Here is a 17,524-nt window from a genome sequence, read left to right as displayed (position 1 = left end):
CAGCTTTCCTAACATGGAGGAGCGAGCAGCTTCTTGGGGATGTTTGTTCTCTTTATTTCAAGCTTCAGATTTAACCTCAATTTCTCTAACATAGTGCCTGTTGAACTGATAGTTTAAAAAAAAATCAGTCTTTTTCAAGTGTTTAAGTAGACTTCTTATGTGCTGTATAGTTTTATTTTTTAAGTTCTTATTTATTGAGTTTCTGTGACATGTCTAGCTCTGTGCTAAATGAATTACTTAATCCTAAGAGGACCCTTTCAGGGTGCTTGGGGGCATGATCCTCAGTAAGGATGAAGAAATTGAGCATTGACAAGGTTCGGACACTTGCTCACGGTCACTCAGATATGGGTCTGTCTCAAAGCATACGCTTCTATCTCTTTCATTTTATTGTTGTTCTTTGATACTTGTGTAATTATGAAGAGCAGTATTCTCTGTATCGTGCTTCTATTCAGGGCTAAGTGAAACATTGCAAGATAATAAGCTGTTTATCAAACCATATCAAAGGCATAATTACTTTGTTCCTTTATTTCCCTGACTGGATGTGTTCAGTGGGCTTGAGCCGTGTAGGCTTAATTTGGCAAAAGAAGTCGGCTTCGTTTCCAGGAGGACGAGAGAAGAGCAACAAGGATTGACTTTTGAAGAAATATTTGAGACTTCTAGACTTTTCAGATGATAAACTCTAGTAAAAACCACTCCAGAATTTGGTATCTGCATGACCTTGTGACTTGAAGTGCTTTCCAGTTTTAAACACTGTGCTTCTCCCTGCACAGAGCTCTCAGTACGTGCAGTGTGTGGCCGGGTGTCTGCAGCTGATGCTCCGAGTCAACGAGTACCGCTTTGCCTGGGTGGAAGCAGACGGGGTGAACTGGTGAGCGCCCTTTATTTTGACTGTGGAGTAACATTTAAAAGCATCTCTCCTTGACAGTTTCAAAGAAATGAATACATTTAATCATCTAAAAGAAGGTTTGTTAAAAAAAATGTCTTGTGTGAGGTTCCTGTGCAGGAGACTCTCTAGCGACTCAGGGCCCCCGGTTTCCCTGGAGGTGTGTCACGTCGGCTCCCTCTACCTCATATGGAACGTTCCAGGCTCCAGCAGGAGAGCAGGCGCTCACCACAAGCACAAGCATCCTGTTTGTGCACACAGTTTAGTTTTCCCTGTCATTTCGGAGAACTTTGGTTTCCGTGTAGGGAACGGATTACCAGTCAAATTCCCTCAAGTCAGCCAAGGGCCAGCTTTGCAGGCAGCCCTTTCTGAGCATAGCTGTCTCCGGACCATGACGTTAACTCTTTTCCGCACAGACACTTAAAGGTGGACTGCACAGATGGTGTTTCCAGTCTTTTTACTTTCTTAAAAGTGATGCAATATTTTAGGCAATACAATAAGAAAGGTTAATTATTTCTTTCACTATTATATCATCTTCCTAGGTGATTCCGTCATTCTCCAATTTTCTTATAATTTAGTCTTTAATATTTATTAGCATAGTTGAGAATAATGGATGAATAATGATGAAATAAGATCTAGGATGATGAAATAGTGTGATTCTTCAAATTATAGTTAACAAACTCACCAAGATCACATAGTGTATCTTAGGTTTATAAATAGGTCCATGGACCTGTATTGTAATTGCAAGATAAATTGAATTTTATTCTATTAAACAAAAAATAGATTTTCTTTGTTGTTCTTTGGAAGACCTATAAGAGAGAATAAAAGTCATGAAACACCAGTTTATACAAATAGTTATAATTGCTCAAAAAATAAACTTAAATACTAGAATTTGGTCCAGTGGACCAAGGCTAACGAAATGCTGCTGTTCAAAATGTTGTTGGCACTAATATTTTGGAGGATGGTAAGTAGTATTAACTATTCAGTTTAGCAACAAGAGCAGGCATAAGTACAATCTAGAATATTCCATGTTCAACCTACACACTTTGATATGCTAATGCCCACTAACAAGGTTAGTAGTAATCAAATTAATACAGAGACTTTTAGGTTGAGAACAGGCATTAATAAAGGTAGAATATGTTAACTTGCTGAGAGTAGGGCAATTTGGAAAAGTCATTGAATTTTTTTCTTTTTTTTTTTAAAGTGAAAGCTTTGCTTATCTGCTGTGCCTGACTTACGTCCTCCCCTATGTGACAGAGGATGTCACAAGCCTGCATCTGACATTAATTAATTAATTTATTTTTGCTGTGTTGGGTCTTCGTTTCTTTGCGAGGGCTTTCTCTAGTTGCGGCAAGCGGGGGCCACTCTTCATCGCGGTGTGCGGGCCTCTCACTATCGCAGCCTCTCTTGTTGCAGAGCACGGGCTCCAGATGCACAGGGTCAGTAGTTGTGGCTCACGGGCCTAGTTGCTCCGCGGCATGTGGGATCCTCCCAGACCAGGGCTCGAACCCGTGTCCCCTGCATTAGCAGGCAGATTCTCAACCACTGCGCCACCAGGGAAGCCCCTTTTTTCACTTTATAAGAAAGAAAACACGTACTTTTTACTCTGCCGTTTCTTTTGTTTAGGGTCGAATGTTTTCTTTTTTTCCTTTTTGGTGCTCCTCAAATCACAAGCAGGGATCCTGAGAGGATAAAAAATTGTAAGCATACCCTGTTTGAGGAGAGTGGAAGAGGAGACTGATGGTTTAAGACCCCAGGACCTTCTTATCTCTGCATAGTTTCCTTTCTTTCCTTCTTGGTTACACGAATGACACACGCTCTTTCTGAATGTTTCTGGGCCCGTGTAAGATCAAGAGTGTGCTTTGACTTCACTAGGAAGTCTGAAGATTAGCACTGATTTTTTAAATACTGGAGCTAAAACGGGGCTTTTGCTGGGGTAGTTGCTTCCCCAAGTCCAACGGCCATTTATGAACATTTATATCCTGACATTTGAAGTATTTTGAAAGTATAAAGTAGTATATAAATGAAAGGTAAGATTAAAAAAAAAATATCGCATGGTGAGGTGCGAGGGGCCCATGGGTCTGACGAACAGCAGGAAGTGTGCATGTCAGCCAGTGGTCAGCTGTTGGTCTCCCTAGTCCCTGCGTTGGCATGATTTAAAAAGAAAAATCATCATTAAAAAAGCAGAGCACAAAATAGTTATTTTGGCGTCATGGACCTTAACCTCCTTTCTGATTTTGGATTTGACAGTTTGTGTTTTTTTGCCCTCTCTGCGTGATGTTATACCATATATTATGGGGAGTAAAGGAAACATATGTGGTCCTTTCCTTTAAGAGATATACAGCCTAGCTGGAAAGTATGAAACACCTAACAAAGGTAGCACATAGGATGCCACAGCATCTTTTAGTAACTTTTACGGTGACTTTAAAAGTAACACTAAACTCAGCAGTTAGCGAGGGAGAGCAGAGACCTACATGGTAATTAGCACCCACTGGTTCTTCAGGCCCAGCTCGAGGGCCACAGCCTCTGGGAATCCTCCCTCCCCCTGCACGGGGCTCTCAAGGAACATGGACAGTGTCTTGTTTTTGCCCATTTTATCCCTGTGCCTTGCACTGTACCTGCCGCATAGACCCTCAACAGATACTTGTTAAATGACCGTGTTTGGGTTTCTGCTGGGCCTTTGTGTCCTTTGTCCCCCTTAGCTCGCTCTTCCTGCCTCACTGGATTCAGAGTTGGGTTCTTGCCCTAAGGGAATCCCTGCCTTATTCCAGTGAACAGGGGCCTTATTTTGCTTCATTAGGGCATTTCTGTGGTTGATATTTGGGTATAGAAGACTACCTTGTCTCTGCAATAGAATCCCGTCTGTCGTGGGCACACTTTTACTCTGTTCAGCTTCTCTGCGGTGTCCGCGTCGCTGAGCATGCCTCCCCTTGAGACCTTCCGTCTGGATCTCAGCACCAGTGTATTGGCCTTGAGCTCTCCTTCGCCCCTCTCATCGTTAAAAGTTTTTCCTTTTAACAGAGAGAATTTAATGTGAAGAAATTAAATTCTCCCTAGCTATAAACTAGGTATAAACTTGTGAACTGGGTTTCTGAAAACGGGTAAATAAAGGGACTCTCAAGTGTCAGAGATCCTACTACCCCTAAAGCGGGGAGCAAAGGGTAAGAGGTTGGACTTGCCAGGATTCACGGGCTGCAGGAGGGGCTGCATGAAGTGAAGTTCAGGCCTGGAGGGGACAGTACAGCTCAGCTGGGGCTGGGTCCCCACCCTCGAGGTCGGGGACCCAGACGGCAGGTGCTAGTGTCTCGAGGGTGCAGGGACGCTCGTTCTGCCACAGCCCGTGCAGGATGAATTCAGCCATTGCCGGCGGGTGAAGAAGCGTGCCGAAGTGATGCTGGCAGGAACAGGAGGTCGACAGGAGAGGTCCCTTCTTCCTCCATCCCTGAGTCAGCCGCGAGTACCTCCTGTCGCTGAGCCAGTGGGGAAAACGGAAATGGGGAACCCGGAAAATGAATTGTCAGCCACGGCATCCCAGAGTGTAGCAGGCTGACCTTAACAAGTGGAACAGGCAGAGCGCAAAGGAAGCCAGGTACCAGGGTGCTGACAGTGTGAAATGCTGTGCTTTGACCGCTGTTGAATGCTGACATCAATATTAAATACAAGCAGGCCTTACGTACCAACCAAAAGTAGAACAGGTTCAAGGGAGAAATCATGCATGAGAAAATTAAGGGCAATTCAGCGAATTTATAAGTGCATGCAAATCACAGAAATGGGGAAATGGCACAAATATAAGCCTTCCACTAAGTTAGTAGCTGTAAATCGCAAAATTAGATTTAAAATGTATTTAATTTTATTAATAGACTTTTATTTTTTAGAGTAGTTTTAGGTTTACAGAACAATTGGAAGCACAGAGTGCCCGTATGTGCCTGCGCTCCCACGGGCTTCCCTGTTACTAGCAGCTGGTGTTAGTGTGATACCTTGGTTTCACCTGATGAACCAATATTGACATGTTCTTACTGACTAAGTTTACATTAGCGCTCGCTCTGCGTTGCACATTCTGTGGATTTGAGTTCTCTTTAACCCCTCTGGTCGCTGTTTAACCGTCTGATTTGATGGTTTCTGTCCCTTGTGTGAATGCAGGCGTGCCCCAGGGAAATTTCCTTAGCGCTTTCCTTGGTGTAACCTGTCATTTTCACACCGCTTTCCCAGTTTCCTTAACAGTAAGACGGGAGGCTGAACTAGAAGCTTCTGAGGTTCTGACCCCAAATTTGATGATTGGCTCTGTGTCAAATTCAGACTCATGAAAGGCTTTTTCCAAACTCATTTCCTCTTTTCTCTGTCGAGTTTCCTAAATATTTTTAAAGCTCTAAATGATCCTCTTGGATCATTTTCAGTCCAGATTGAAAATCTTGATTATACCGTCTGGCTTCACTGAGATGTGCATCCGCTGTGTCACCATGTCCTGAGGCTTTTACTTCTTGAATGTCCGTCAGGGTCCTCCTACTGTTCCCTCTGTGGACCGTGCTCCCTGCAGCGAGGGCGGTGGTGTCCTTGAGACTCTGGAGAGAGGCTTACGTGACGCCGTGCAGGACTGGCCCTCTGTGAGCAGGGGTCTGGCTTGCTCCTTCCTTCGGGGGGGAAAAGAGAGGACGTGATTCAGAGAGACTGATCCATCAGCGCAAAAGAACAATCAGTTATTTCTTCTCTCCTGTTGTGCTGTCGTGTTAAATGTTTTCTCAACGTGTGTTCCTTTTCAGCATCATGGGAGTTCTGAGTAACAAGTGTGGCTTTCAGCTCCAGTATCAGATGATTTTTTCTATATGGCTCCTGGCGTTCAGTCCTCAGATGTGTGAACACCTGCGACGCTACAACATCATTCCTGTTCTGTCCGACATCCTGCAAGAATCGGTCAAAGAGAAAGTGACAAGAATCATTCTTGCAGCATTCCGGGTACGTTTTTGTGTGTGTGTGTGTGTGTGTGTGTAAGGCATTTTTTTTTACTGTGGAGTATATTTCAGGGCTTTTAGCAGGTGGGAAAAAGTTGCTTGTTCTCCGTGTAGTTATGGAACTGTGGCATCTTGGTGAGCTTGGAGTAAAATATCCCAGTTTGTACTCATGGCAGGGGGAGTGGACGGTGGGGGGAAGCCATCTAAATGGATGACACGTAAGAGTGGCTGGGAGATGGTAGACCTACAAATCCAAGCTATTGGCTTTAGAATTTGTGTTTTTAACCATTGTTTGTTCTTACGCTTTCTTTAAACAAACAACGACAAATCAAAAATAAAAGGTTGTGCAGATGTATTGCAAAACCGTAAATGGCGTGGACACCACATTTGCCAAATATAGTCACTAACATCTTTCAGATTTTTCTAAGCAAATAGAGATAAATATATAAATAGGTGTCTAATTTTGTTTTGTATTTAAAAATAAGAGTGGTGTCAGGCTATAAATACTGTTCTATAACTTTATTCTTAACAATATATAATAAATGTGTTTTCATTTTCCTGTACTAGATCTTCAGTATTCTTTTCAGTGGCTACATTCTACTGTGTTGGTGTAAAGTGGTTTATTTAATCAGTGTCCTATTGATGGAAATGTGAGGTGTTTCCAGTTTCTTTTACATATGTTTTCCCACTTTGATGAGTATTTCGGTTGGGTAAGTTCCAGAGATGGAATTGCTGAGTCAAAGAATATACTTTTTACCAGGTCTTATAGATAATGTCAAATCACCTTTCAAAAATGTGTAAATTGGACTTACCTGGTGGCGCAGTGGTTGAGAGTCCACCTGCCGATGCAGGGACACGGATTCGTGCCCCGGTCCAGGAAGATCCCACATGCCGCGGAGCGGCTAGGCCCATGAGCCGTGGCCGCTGAGCCTGCGCATCCGGAGCCTGTGCTTCGCAATGGGAGAGGCCACAACAGTGAGAGGGCCGTGTACCGCAAAAAAAAAAAAGTGCATATTTATGTTTCCAGTAATTATATATTGGACAAGAATACAGAGAGTCCCTACTTTCTCTTAGTGTGTGGACTTTTTTCTAAATTGGAAGCTGTTCATGAAGTTGGCGTGAAAACTCTTTTAAAAAAATAGATTTTCTTAATTGGTGACCGTTAGGAAAGATAGTCATCCTTGATTCAATATCTTTGCAATTAGATTATCCTAGAAAGATGTTTTGGATTATTATTTTTTTTCCCCCTTTGTATGACTTTCACTTCTGGGAAATAGAAAGATCAACAGTTGCCTGAGTGATAAACATGGAAGTGAATCGTATTTTTTCAGCTCATATCTACCTACCCTTTTCTGTATGTTAGTTACATATTTTTTACGTTAAAATATCTATCTTTCCAAATGTTGAAAATTGTAAATATTTAGCACAAAATGATTTCTTTTGATAATTTGTTAATAAGGTGACTTGTTTAAGGTGAAATATAGGTGTGGGAAGAACTGCTGTAGAACTCAGGGTCTTACTTCAGCTGTTCTCGTTTCATAGACTATATCTCTACACTTGTATCTTTCCCCCTCAGTTTTGATAAACTTACATGTTTTTTTTATTGTTGTTGTTGCGGTACGCGAGCCTCTCACTGTTGTGACCTCTCCCGTTGCGGAGCACAGGCTCTGGACGCGCAGGCTCAGCGGCCATGGCTCACGGGCCCAGCCGCTCCGCGGCATGTGGGATCTTCCTGGACTGGGGCACGAACCCATGTCCCCTAGCATCAGCAGGCAGACTCTCAACCACTGCGCCACCAGGGAAGCCCCCTTACATGGTTTCTTATAAGTGTCATTTAGATAATATAGTGAGTGCTGTGAGTTTTAGGAAGAAATCAGATACTAATAATTTATAGTAATGGATTGAGATTTAATCTAAAGCTCAGCATAAGATGCTTTTGTTTTTGTTTTAAATAAATTTATTTATTTATGTATTTTGGCTGCGTTGTGTCTTTGTTGCTGTGTGTGGGCTTTCTCTAGTTGTGGTGAGCGGGGGCTACTCTTCCTTGTGGTGCGCGGGCTTCTCATTGCGGTGGCTTCTCTTGTTGTGGAGCACGGGCTCAGTAGTTGTGGTTCGCGGGCTCTAGAGTACAGGCTCAGTAGTCGTGGCTCACGGGCTCAGTTGCTCCACGGCATGTGGGATCTTCCCGGACCAGGGCTCGAACGCGTGTTCCCTGCGTTGGCAGGCGGATGCTTAACCACTGCACTACCAGGGAAGTCCGTTTTTGGTTTTTTTTTGAGACAAGCCATTTGTCTTATCAAATCATTTACTTATTTATTTATTTATTACCTCAGTTGATTTATAATATTATATTAGTTTCAGGCGTATAACGTTGATTCAGTATTTATATAGAGTATACTCCATTGAAAGTTATTACACAACAATGGCTGTCGTTCCCTGTGCCATACAGTATGTCCTTGCTGCTCATCTATTTCACACACAGTAGCTCGTATCTGTTAACCCTGACCCCTTTCTTGTCCCTCCCTCTACAGCCCCCAGCATAAACTGCTTTGCCCATAATGTATGTGGCAGCTGTTCTAGCTGAGCTTCCCACAGACCTTGCTTAGTATTTTGTCCCTTCTCTAGTTCCTCCTCCCATTGATTTTCATGTTAAGTCATTATTATGTTAGATAAAAGGGTCACTGGAAGCAGGTACCTCTAATATGGGTACATGGTAGGTGAGAGGTGTTTGTTGATATTAGCTGGATCCTACCTGTGAGCTGTTCCCTCCCCCTCTCCCTCCCTCCCCCTTCCCTATCCTATCCTATCCTATACTTTCTTTTTCCTGTTCCTCCCCCATCCCCCATTTCATGGATTATCTATCCACCTCTCAATGCATCAGATGTTTCTTGAACACCAATTATGGAAGGATGAATATGACAAGATACTCTTAGGGACTTTGTATTTTGTGTGAATCTGTTTCTGATGGAGAGACTTCATGAAGTCACCATGATGAGTGTTTACGGTATACAAAATTCAAAAAGTCACAAGAAGTATAAAGCCAGACTGAGATTCTTAGTTTTCTTTTGACCTGACTTGGGAGCTCTCCAGATTGATTATCTGCTTTTTATGAAGATTTGAGGGGTACAATAGCATAACCCTTTTATAATTTTCCTTTCCACGTGGTGTGTTAGCAAGAGTGTAGGCTCTGGAGTAGACACGCCTAGGGGTGAATCCCAGCACGAGGTTGCTGGGAGAGTGGTTTGAACTCTCAGAGCTGATTTCTCCACTTGTGAAAGGTGGTTAGTGATACTTAACTCACTTCAAGATTGGGTAAGAATTCAACGAAATAACAGACGATGGCTGGCAATAGTAAATATACAATCTGTATTTATTTTCCTGCCTTTTCGCTCCATAAAAGCATAAAATACTAGCAATTTGCCTCTTTAACACCCACCTGTAGCAATTGCATTCTAAGTTAATGTGGAACCTAGGCAAAGATGAAGTGCTGTTCTGTTTGATTTAGAAAAGACAGCATGAATATTTTACTAATGTTTATTTAGCAAGATTTAAAAATCTTATTTATACTTCATTTGCAGTTTCAATTTTTTACCCACAATGTGTTGAACTTATGCTAATTTCTCGGCTTCTATTGTCTAATTTGGATTTCAGATTATTTAAAATACATGCAACCTATTGACAGGTATATTAGTTTTTTGGACTCTCCTTGATAAATTGGGATAAATCATTGCATGGTTATACTGAAGACTGAATATCAGAAGAACATCTTTAGACATCCCGAACTTTGATGTACACAAATGAGTTAAAATCGAGCCATTAGTAAGGACATAGTAAAGCCATTTGATTTAGACCATCGAATAGGTGTAAAAAATGACGTGTTCTTTTTTTTCTTCATTATTCTCAAATTCCTGTAACCTTTAATAGAGATTTCACCGATGAGGTTGTTTGAGGATTGTCTGATTATGCACTTTGCCCCACATCCTGAAACTCAGGAGGGGAAGTTTTGTGCTTTTGGAAGCTTGCTGAGCTGCTGTGAGCTGAAGAAATCTAGCAGCTGTTAATTTTTTTTTCTTTCCATTTGGCTGGGTGAATTTATTTTTGAAAATGTCTGTCTCAATTATTCATAGCAGGTGCTGAACTCCAGGTCTCCATGAATGTTATTCCATTGGTTAACTTGATATGTCAGTCTTTCGTTTCTAAAATAAATTAGAATGTTTTTTGAGGCTGTGACTGAGAAAGACATTCAAGACCATATTTGCTGTGTAGAGTTTTTCTCTTTTTGGCTCTGTTTAGTCAAGAGCCTCCGTAATATGTCAGATAATAAGATAAATTGTATTTTACAACTGCATGGTTTTCAGCATAAAAGCTTAGAAAGAAATACCACCAAATTGAATTTGGATTTACATTAGCTGTACTAACCATGATGTTTAACTCACACCCACACGCATATGCACACACAGACACAGACAAACACAGACTTACATCTTCCTCTGCAGACAGTTCACAGTCATAACCCCTCCAGAGACACCTGCTCTGGTTTGGGTGTATGGGGGTGTTTTGCTCACTGCTTTGACATAGAAGTGTTGCTATCAAGAAATTTCATTCCTAGGTCCATCCCTCATTCCTTATTTCAGGAATTTATCTCTCTTGTTTATTAGATACCAGGTTTGGAAGAGGTTTGGTAAGACTGAGACATTTTTAATCTTGGGGTGAGTTCCATAATAACAGCGCTGCTTCAGTGCAGTTCTGTCAGCTGTTGGTTAGCAGCCTGCAAGGGATAAGTACAGAAAGTGAGAGCAAGCATTTAGAAACTTACAGTAATTTGACATGTCTGTTAATAATATAAGATTTGAGCTTGTATTTTGCATGTCTTTTAAAGTTCATTTTTCTAGAAATTCATTTTTGTATTTTTTACTAAAAGTATTTGTTCCTGACTGATTGGAAATTGAAAATCAAACAGAACTGGTCTTCACCACAGATGGTTTGAGAAGCACTGCTTTAACATGTATGTTACAAGGTTAGCAGTTTTGGTGAAGGAAGGATCTGAATGGTCACTTGGTTCCACTTTGTTCTTAGTGAAGTCAAGGTTGCTCTGCACCGTTACTTGGACACAGGCCAAAATGATATTTACGCTTTTGATTTTGTTGAGGTGAAGATGCCATTGAGTTTAGCGACTTTAAAGGGTACACTGCTGCCGGATGATCTAGGTTTGTTTATGGTAAATTCATTTTCCAAATATTTTTCATAACCTTTTTATTCTTTGTAATGTGATGGAGAGATGAAATTAAAACATGTTTCGAGAGAAAAACAAGTAAGGTTTATTGATTGATTTGACATAGGCTTGAAGGAAAGGGGAGCGTCAAACATGACTAAATTTCGAAGTGCTGTTGTCTTAGAGAATCGAGAGGAGAGAGAGTTTCAGAAGAGCGCCATCGGGCTGTTCTTTACCAGTTACACTGACTGGGTTGAGGTTATAGTTGAAACTGTTAGTTATGATAATATCTTAAATATGAAGTGTAACTCTCCTGGCAACCAATATGTAGGACCATATGAACAGAAGAGTTTTGATATGTTTCTAAATTTAGGAGAGATAATAGTAAGAAAAGTAACTGGAAAAGGTAACAGAGAAAACTAAGTAGACTAATAAGTAAAATCTCACAAAAGCGAGGGGTGAAGGGAGGAGTTTCATAAAGGGAGATGTTATCAGAATTCAAGGCACCCTACAGTTTAAGGTCTTTATTTGAATTCCGTTATGGTCAGAGAACATGTTCTATGTGGTTCCAGTTCTTTGAAATTTGTCTTCTGCTCATCTCACGATCTGTCACGGTGAATGTAGCCTGTGTACTTGAAAAGAATGCATGTTTTGCAGAGGTTATCACATTCTGTAAATGTCAGTTAAATCAGGGTGGTTCATAGTATCGTTTGGATCATCTCTGTACTGATTCTGTTGTCTAGTGGTTCTATCAATGATCAATTGCTAAGAGAGAGAGTTGTTAAAATTTCCAGCTGTTAGTGTGGATTTGTCTGTTTCTCCTTTCAGTTCGGCCAGTTATTGTTTCATGTATTTTGAAGCTCTTTTTTTTTAACTTTTAATTTTTTTAAATTTATTTATATTTATTTATTTTTGGCTGCATCGGGTCTTTGTTGCTGCGCGCGGTCTTTCTCTAGTTGTGGCGAGCGGGGGCTACTCCTCGTCGTGGTGCACGGGCTTCTCATTGCAGTGGCTTCTCTTGTTGCGGAGCATGGTCTCTAGGCGCGTGGGCTTCAGTAGTTGTGGCACGCGGGCTCAGTAGTTGTGGCTCGCAGGCTCTAGAGCACAGGCTCAGTAGTTGTGGCTCACGGGCTTAGTTGCTCCGCGGCATGTGAAATCTTCTTGGGCCAGGGCTCGAACCCGTGTCCCCTGCGTTGGCAGGTGGATTCTTAACCACTGCGCCACCAGGGAAGTCCCAGTGCTCTTGGTCTTGATATCTACTTTATTTGAAATTAATATAAACATGCCAGCTTTCTTCCACTTATGGTTTTCCATCTTTTAGTTTCAACCTATCTGTGTCTTATATTTAAAATTTGTCTCTTTGAGACAACATAAACTTGGGTCTTGAATTTTTATCTGTTCTAATAATCTCTGCTTCTTAATTGGAGTGTTTAGTTCACTGACATTTAGAGTAATTATTGGTGTGGTTGGATTTAGGTCTACCATTTTATTATTTTCTTCTGTTTGTTTCATCTGTTTTTTGTTCTGTCTTCCATTCCTGCCTTCTCTTACGGTAACTGAGTTCTTTTTAGAATTTCAGTTTAATTTTTCTGTTGGCTTTTTAATACTACTTTTTAATACTACTTTAATTAAAATACTACAAGCTGCTTTGCAGTATTTTATTTCTTATAGGTTGTTTTGGTGTCACAATATTTATCCTTAACCTTTTCCATTATACTTGAAGTTAATATTACGTTCTCACCAGTAGTGCACAAGTGTTCTCTTATCTCCACAATCTGGACAACACTGGCTGTCTTGTTTTTTGATAATAGCTGTCCTAACAAGTGCAAAGTGATATTTAATTGTGGTTTTGACTTGATTTTCCCTGATGATCAGTGATGTTGAGCACTGTTTCATGATCTGTTGGCCATGTTTATGTCTTCTTTGGGAGAATGTCTATATAGATCCGCTGCCCATTTTTTAATTGGCTTGTGCTTTTTTGTTGTTGTTGTTGCTAGTGAGTTAAATGAGTTCTTTATACATTTTAGATATTGCCCTCCTATCAGATGTATGGTTTGCAAATGTTTTCTCCCATTTTGTAGGATGCCTTTTCATTTTGCTTTTTTTGTTTCTTTGGCTGTGCGGAAGCTTTTTAGTTTGATATAGTCCCAGTTGTTGATTTTTACTTTTGCTGTACTTTTGGTGTCATATCCAAAAAATCATTCCCAAGGCTAATGTCAAGGAGATTTTCCCCTGTGTTTTCTTCTATGAGTCTGACAGTTTCGGTCTTATGTTTAAGTCTTTAATCCCTTTTGAGTTAGTTTTTGTGACTGGTATAAGATACGGGTCCAATTTCATTTTTTTGCATGTGGTTATCCAGTTTCCCTGCTGGCATTATTGAAGAGACTGTCCTTTCCCCAATAGGTTTTCTTGGCTCCCTCGTCAAATATTAGTTGACTGAATATGTACGGGCTTATTTCTGGGCTCTCTATTCTGTTCCATTGAACTCTGTCTGTTTTATGCCATTACCATACTGTTTTGATCATTGTAGCCTTGTAGTTTAGTTTGAAATCAGTACGTGTGACTTCTCCAGCTTTATTCTTCTTTCTCAGGATTGCTTTGGATATTTGGAGTCTTTTATATTTCTATACAAGTTTTAGTATTGCTTTTCCTATTTCTGTGAAAATTGGAATTTTGGTAGGGATCGATCTTACTAATTTCCATATGCTAAGCTAAATCTATCTCTGCATTTATTTAGCATAATTATTAGAAGTATAACTTCCTTGCAAAAATAAAGAAATTTAAAATTTTGGTACAGTTGATTTAGAATTGTTATTCCAGGATTTTTTTGAGTGTGGGAGATTTGACAGGCCTTCTTTACCAACTTTGTGAAGGTGGCTTTCTTGAGAGCTTGTTTGTCCTCGTTCTAGACCTCAGCATGAGCATGGTTTTGCTCTGAAATATTGGTTAATTTAGTGAACAGTTTATCTTCAGAAATACTTAGATTCCTTTGCTGATTTCATCAGTACTCTTAAAAATCTCAGAAGAAAACTGAGAAATTTGCTTGAATGTCACAAAACTTTTCTGGTAATTACTGAAGCAAGAGAGTTTCTTTAATTGCCGTCCTTTGTGCACTTACAGGTTGATTGGACGGAGAAAAAGGTCAGTGACTGGGAACTAGAGAGATACTTGAGGAAACAGTCTTTCTTAGCATCCTAAGGGCTCCATGTGGCCAAGAAATGGAGTGTTCATGGTGGTGACTTCAAGAGCAGGGCTGTGAGGAAGGATGGTGATGGACCTCACTGTATGTGTTCAGTGTTTTGAGGCTTGTCTAGGTCAATAATTTAAAACGTTTAGTAAGCCAGTAAGGAAGGAAGGAATCAGAAGGATGCCCCTGATGTGGGACAGATGCTTAGGAAAGAAGTCAGGATTTGTGATCCAGTCATCCACTTAAGGTGATAGTTAACCTGAGAACAGGAAGGGGAGAGAGGATGTGAAAGCAGGTGCAGAGAACATCACATAACAGATTATATCATTTCTCATTGTGTCTTTGTCTAACCCAGAACTTCTTAGAAAAATCAACTGAAAGAGAAACTCGCCAAGAGTATGCTCTGGCTATGATTCAGTGCAAAGTTCTGAAACAGTTGGAGAACTTGGAACAGCAGAAGTATGATGATGAAGATATCAGTGAAGATATAAAATTTCTCTTGGAGAAACTTGGTGAGAGTGTCCAGGATCTTAGGTATGTTATTCTTTTTAATTCTCACAGGCTGGGTATATTGGGCCTTGTTTGACTTGCCTCATATTTTAAGGAAATTTAAATTTGTTATGAACTATAAACTCAAAAGATTGCACTAGAACATCATGTCTTCTATTGAAAATTGAGGGGTATGGAAACACTGGCTCACCATCATGGCAACCGTTGGTCAGAGCTGTGTGTTACTTCTCCTCTTTCGTGTAGATCCCCACTGTTCTCTGTTGTCTAAAAGCTGACCTGGTGTTCTACCACGGGTTGTGGGTGCCACCCTTTGAGAATCTCCCCCTGGTTTAAAATCTTTTTTAAGCAGCAGTCATTGTTAATTTGTGGAGGAGGTTTGCTTAGATATGGAAAGAGTATTTTTCCTGCTTTTTTTTTTTTTTTCTTTCGGTATGCGGGCCTCTCACTGCCGTGGCCTCTCCCGTTGCGGAGCACAGGCTCCGGACGCGCAGGCTCAGTGGCCATGGCTCATGGGCCCAGCCGCTTCGCGGCATGTGGGATCCTCCCGGACTGGGGCACGAACCCATGTCCCCTGCATCAGCAGGCGGACTTTCAACCACTGCGCCACCAGGGAAGCCCTCCTGCTTTTGGGAAGTCCCTATTGGTTTTATTTATTTTTTATTTTAAAAATTATGCAAGTGATGTACATGCAGTAAAGAAAAAAATCCCTTTTTTTATACAGTACAGTATACAGTACACTACAGAATACAATACAGTACAGAAGGGACAACACACCAGTACCCCCATCTTCCCCACCTACTTCCCCCTGCCCCTCTGGTTTCTTGTGTTCATTCCCAAAAAAACCTAGCCCCCCTCCCCCTAGCATGCATGCATATGCGTGCGCACACACACACACAGACACACACAAATAGGGTTCTATGTATTCTTCTGGTCCTGGTTCTTTTTTGTTTAATAGTAGCTTGATGATTTTTCCCATTAACCTGTGCATTCTTTGTTTTTGAACTATTGATACATTTTAAAAAGAGAGTTACTCACTAGAAGTAGGTTGGGTTTGGGAGCCAGGATGACTCCAGTTTGAATTGTTTGGCCACTTTGTCCACATGTGGCCTTGAACAAACCTCTTGACATTTTAAAGTCTCGATTTTCCTTTTGGTAAAATAGTGATAAAAATGCTAACCTTGTAGGATTTTCCATGAGGTGTCCAGCAAGTGCCTTTAGTATAGTATGTGTTCCAAAAATGTATTTACCAGATAATTCAGTGCAGCCCATAAGCTCAAGGCCCAGAAGCGTTTATAGAGATGGGAGCTGTCACCCATATCAGTGGTGTGTATGGGGCTTTGTGGAGGAAGGCAGATGATTTTTGTCTTCTTATAATTTCAAATATGAATAAGTTGTTTGTAATATAATAGGCCAGCAATAGGCTTGCAGTTTATACAAATTCTATTTTATTATGTTTATTTAAAAAATTATCATTGGTTCTTCTGTAATAATGATTTGAGACCCTTTTAAAAAAGTAAATAAGGTTAGTGATAGCTTTCTAAGTTAGTTAATCCATGCTAGGCAATTGTTATTATTTACTGATTTTTCATGTTGAATTTGGTAATGTGAAAAATATTGCTGTTTACATACAGCTAACATGGTGATGGGAGCAGTTGAAATAGATTTGTCTCTTTATATTGTTACAGGTTTAGCATATTAGTTAAACAATATTGTTTAACAATATTAGTTAAACAATATTACTTCTTATACTAAATAGCCTTTCATTAAATTACTACTTTATTTAACAGGTTACTCTGATCAACTTAACCAGTGAATCTTTGTTATACTGAATTATCAATCAGTATTAAATAGCTACTTCTTTTTGAAAATTTTACTTGAAAGAAAGTATAAGCATGTCTTGTCACTTTGTTCACTGGCTAACCACATTAAAGCAGTTTTATATTATGAAGATTTGAATAATTGTTGCTTGATACATAGTGAATAATTTTTGAATTAAAGTGCATTTTAGTTTGTTACATGTACAGAGGTTTTTGTTTTTAATTAATCTGTAGTGGGCTAATTCAGTTAATGAATTACCTCTGCATTGTGGGTAGTCACATTTAGAAATATTGTACTGAGGTATGTGTTTTTATTTTTGTACTGCAGTATCATGGTTTGTCATTTAAAGTATAATAGAATATTCTATTTTATTTTGTGTTAAAGTAATATACTTTTACATAAATTTATCTTTATGTATCTAGTGATCTGGCAAATACAGTGTTTTAAGAGGCATGGTAGAAACAATGCTAGATTATCAGATATTTAATTTATTTTTATTTATTTATTTATTTATTTATTTGTGGCTGCGTTAGGTCCTTGTTGCTGCGCACGGGCTTTCTCTCGTTGTGGCGAGCGGGGACTACTCTTCATTGCTGTGTGCGGGCTTCTCACTGCGGTGGCTTCTGTTGTTGCAGAGCATGGGTTCTAGGTGTGTGGGCTTCAGTAGTTGTGGCACGCAGGCTCAGTAGTTGTGGCTTGTGGGCTCTAGAGCACAGGCTCAGTACTTGTGGCGCACGAGCTTAGTTGCTCTGCGGCATGTCAGATCTTCCCAGACCAGGGCTTGAACCCATGTCCCCTGCGTTGGCAGGTGGATTCTTAACCACTGTGCCACCAGGGAAGTCCCTATCAGATATTTTAGTGATGTACATACATTTATGTGTATATTAAGGTTAGAATTTTGAAAGCAAGTGCTCCTTTTAATGTCTCATGGTGAACATTCAAATTTGACAGGAGTACTGGACCTTAGT

At 40.4% G+C, this 17,524-nt stretch overlaps 1 protein-coding gene across 5 annotated transcripts in view; it reads left to right on the top strand.

Moving 5' to 3' along the window:
• The window catches only part of ATP6V1H (ATPase H+ transporting V1 subunit H), a 97,288-nt gene that overhangs the window by 62,107 nt on the left and 17,657 nt on the right, over positions 1-17,524 (top strand). For all 5 annotated transcript variants that reach the window (XM_030859762.3, XM_060287369.1, XM_060287370.1 and 2 more), the window contains 3 exons: positions 771-868; positions 5,641-5,833; positions 14,584-14,762. In XM_030859762.3, the coding sequence (XP_030715622.1) occupies positions 771-868; positions 5,641-5,833; positions 14,584-14,762 (470 nt within the window). The remainder of the gene's footprint in view (positions 1-770; positions 869-5,640; positions 5,834-14,583; positions 14,763-17,524) is intronic.

Source organism: Globicephala melas, chromosome 17 (assembly GCF_963455315.2).
Source record: "Globicephala melas chromosome 17, mGloMel1.2, whole genome shotgun sequence".
Classification (NCBI taxonomy): Eukaryota; Metazoa; Chordata; class Mammalia; order Artiodactyla; family Delphinidae; genus Globicephala; species Globicephala melas.
This window is presented reverse-complemented; position numbering and strand designations above follow the sequence as displayed.